Below are 2,500 nucleotides of genomic sequence, written 5' to 3'. Positions count from 1 at the left end.
CAAATCTCTGGTGAATTGCCTGAAGTCGAGGAAGTCTTGCATGGTCCAGGTGTCAAATTGTAAGTATGGTACCATGAACCTTTTCAACAGTGCAGAACAAATTTTGTATACCATTGTTTTTTAGGCTGGAGGTTGTATGGAATAATCCATTATTTTTATACAAAGGCATCATTGTGATAGAGATACGGTATGCACATTAATTTTGATGATTATTTTTTCTACTTTTTGTATCCAAGGAATATAACAAACAAGGGGGAGAAACCTGAAGTTGAAGAGTTCATCAATGTCTCTGAGTCACCAGTTAAGGATGTCGGAGAAAAAAGCACTGGACAGCTTTTGGACAAAACAAACAAAGCAGAAAGAATGTTTAATTGTGTAACAGAAAACACAGCGGCTCAGGAATTTGAACAAAAACTTTACAGTTCAGTTGAGCTTGAGAATAAAATAGATCAAAGTAGTGATTTAGGATTAAAACATGATGAAGGGCAAAGAAAGCAATCACAAGAAAATTTTGAGATGGCTTTGCATGTCAAAGAGGAAAAGGAAGACTCTTGTAGTGGTGTGGATGTGCAAGGTAGCAGTGATTTGAGCATGAAGCCTGAAGAAACAAGGAAAAACAGTCAGGACAGTATGCTAAATATAACTGAAAATGTAAACTCTGAAGAAGTGAAAGATGAATACAAAAGTACATGTAAAAAAGAAGAGGATGAGAAAGCTCAAGTATATATTCCTGGTAAAGCTTTAAATATGGAAGTAGAGGCACAGAATATAGTTCCCTCAGTGGAGGAAAATGAAGCTATGTGTAGCTATGACACAAGTAATTATGACTCTAGTACTTCAGCAGATCTTCATCAGGAACGAAATGAATGTGAAGAATTAGACACTGTTACTCCAAAACTAGAAAAGGATAATCCTACTGATATCAAACCTTCAGACTGTGCTGTTCAGAAAATTAAAACCTCCAAGGGGCCTAAGATTAAGAGGACATTATCTAAAGCTGAAAGATTGTCAAGAGCACACAAGGCAAAGAGTGGACTGACAATGAAAACGGTCTCCAAAAGTGGGCCAGTTAAAGTAGTTGTACCCTCAAGACGTGGAGATAACTCTGAGGGTAGTTTAATTACTAAAGGAACTCTTAACAATAATGTTAAGACTGAGAAAACTGTTCAACGTCGTAAGAGTTCCAAGGGGAGTCGATCATCTTCTATCAGTCCTCGTGGATATGGGTATTCAATGGCCTTCATGGACATAGAGAAATCTGCAGTATCTGTTATCAAACCAGAGCCAGAAATTGATGAGTCCACACCAGATGGTGGCTTGACTGATAATTTGACAAATTCTACTCAAAGTCTGCCTTGTGCTGTATCTAGCCCTACCAGCCCTGCAAACTCAACAGGGACTCCAAATGAAAATCAACCAGCTCCCAAAAAACAGACATACCAGGCAAAAAAGTTTCGACTAGATCAAATCACAGGGAAGTTGTCTGCCCAGCGTCAGAGTGAGGCTCAAGCAGCAGCACACTCGCCATCTGCTTTTCAACCTGCCAACCATACTTCACCAAAACCTGCTCCCCCTAATCTCAGCCCATCACCCCCTGCTAACCAACCACCCCCATACCCTAGAGAATCATCTCCCCCTCCGGGACCCCCTCCATTGATCTATTCACCTATGCCAAGGTCATGTTGTCCAACACCCCATCATCAACACATGTATAGAGCTCATCCTGGGCACAGGATGCACCTCCCAGCTGGTCATGTACCTCCACATCCTGAGTACCCGCCTCCATCCCCAGGGTACATGTTGTATGCTCATGGAATGCATTATCCTCCACCTCCACCACCACCAGGACCTTGCATGGGACAGTGTAAGTTACACTTGTGTGTTATTTCTAGTTTAAAAGCATTGCAAGGACAGCATTTCTTGTATGTGCTTCCCTAAGGGGTCCTTTGCCAAATCCATGGCCTTATACATTGCATTGTTAACTGTTAATCATGTTCACGCCACCAAACCTTGATCTCTGTGGGTTGTTCAGCATGTAACTACATTGATCAACTGCAGGGGGACACAATGCCCTGTGCAAATTTCAGATTTAGATAGTTGAAGCGCAAAATCTACCATGATCCTGTCCCTCTAACCTTCTCTTTGTCACATTTCCATAGACCACGGTTTCAGTAGCACTGTAGGTACATGTAGCTTGTGTCCTCGTGCAGGGAATCATTGTAGTTTGCATGTTGGACAACCCATACAGGTCAAAGTTGGTTTGCCTGAACACAGTACAAGCTGTCTAAATCTGTTTCATGTTGCGTTTTAACTGACACGTGTAAGATGTGAGCGAGTGCTTTCTTGGCAGTAATTAGGTAAATAATTAAACAATAATCAATTGGAAAACAAAAACTCAAAGAGAATTTGAGCCAGAAATTCTGAAAACAGTTTCCCAATTATAATTCTTAATGAGCATATGTTATTACATACTCAACAGAATATCACATTTCAGATTGGA

The 2,500-nt window shown here is 40.8% G+C and overlaps 1 protein-coding gene across 4 annotated transcripts in view; it reads left to right on the top strand.

Moving 5' to 3' along the window:
* Window positions 1-2,500, top strand: part of LOC138031198 (uncharacterized) — a 45,824-nt gene that overhangs the window by 27,477 nt on the left and 15,847 nt on the right. For all 4 annotated transcript variants that reach the window (XM_068878864.1, XM_068878865.1, XM_068878863.1 and 1 more), the window contains 2 exons: window positions 1-59; window positions 237-1,864. The exon at window positions 1-59 is cut by the window's left edge and continues 7 nt beyond it. In XM_068878864.1, the coding sequence (XP_068734965.1) occupies window positions 1-59; window positions 237-1,864 (1,687 nt within the window). The remainder of the gene's footprint in view (window positions 60-236; window positions 1,865-2,500) is intronic.

This window comes from Montipora capricornis, chromosome 14 (assembly GCF_036669925.1).
Source record: "Montipora capricornis isolate CH-2021 chromosome 14, ASM3666992v2, whole genome shotgun sequence".
Taxonomy (NCBI): Eukaryota; Metazoa; Cnidaria; class Anthozoa; order Scleractinia; family Acroporidae; genus Montipora; species Montipora capricornis.
The sequence above is the reverse complement of the archived record's forward strand: the minus strand, read 5'-3'. Positions and strand labels throughout refer to the sequence as shown.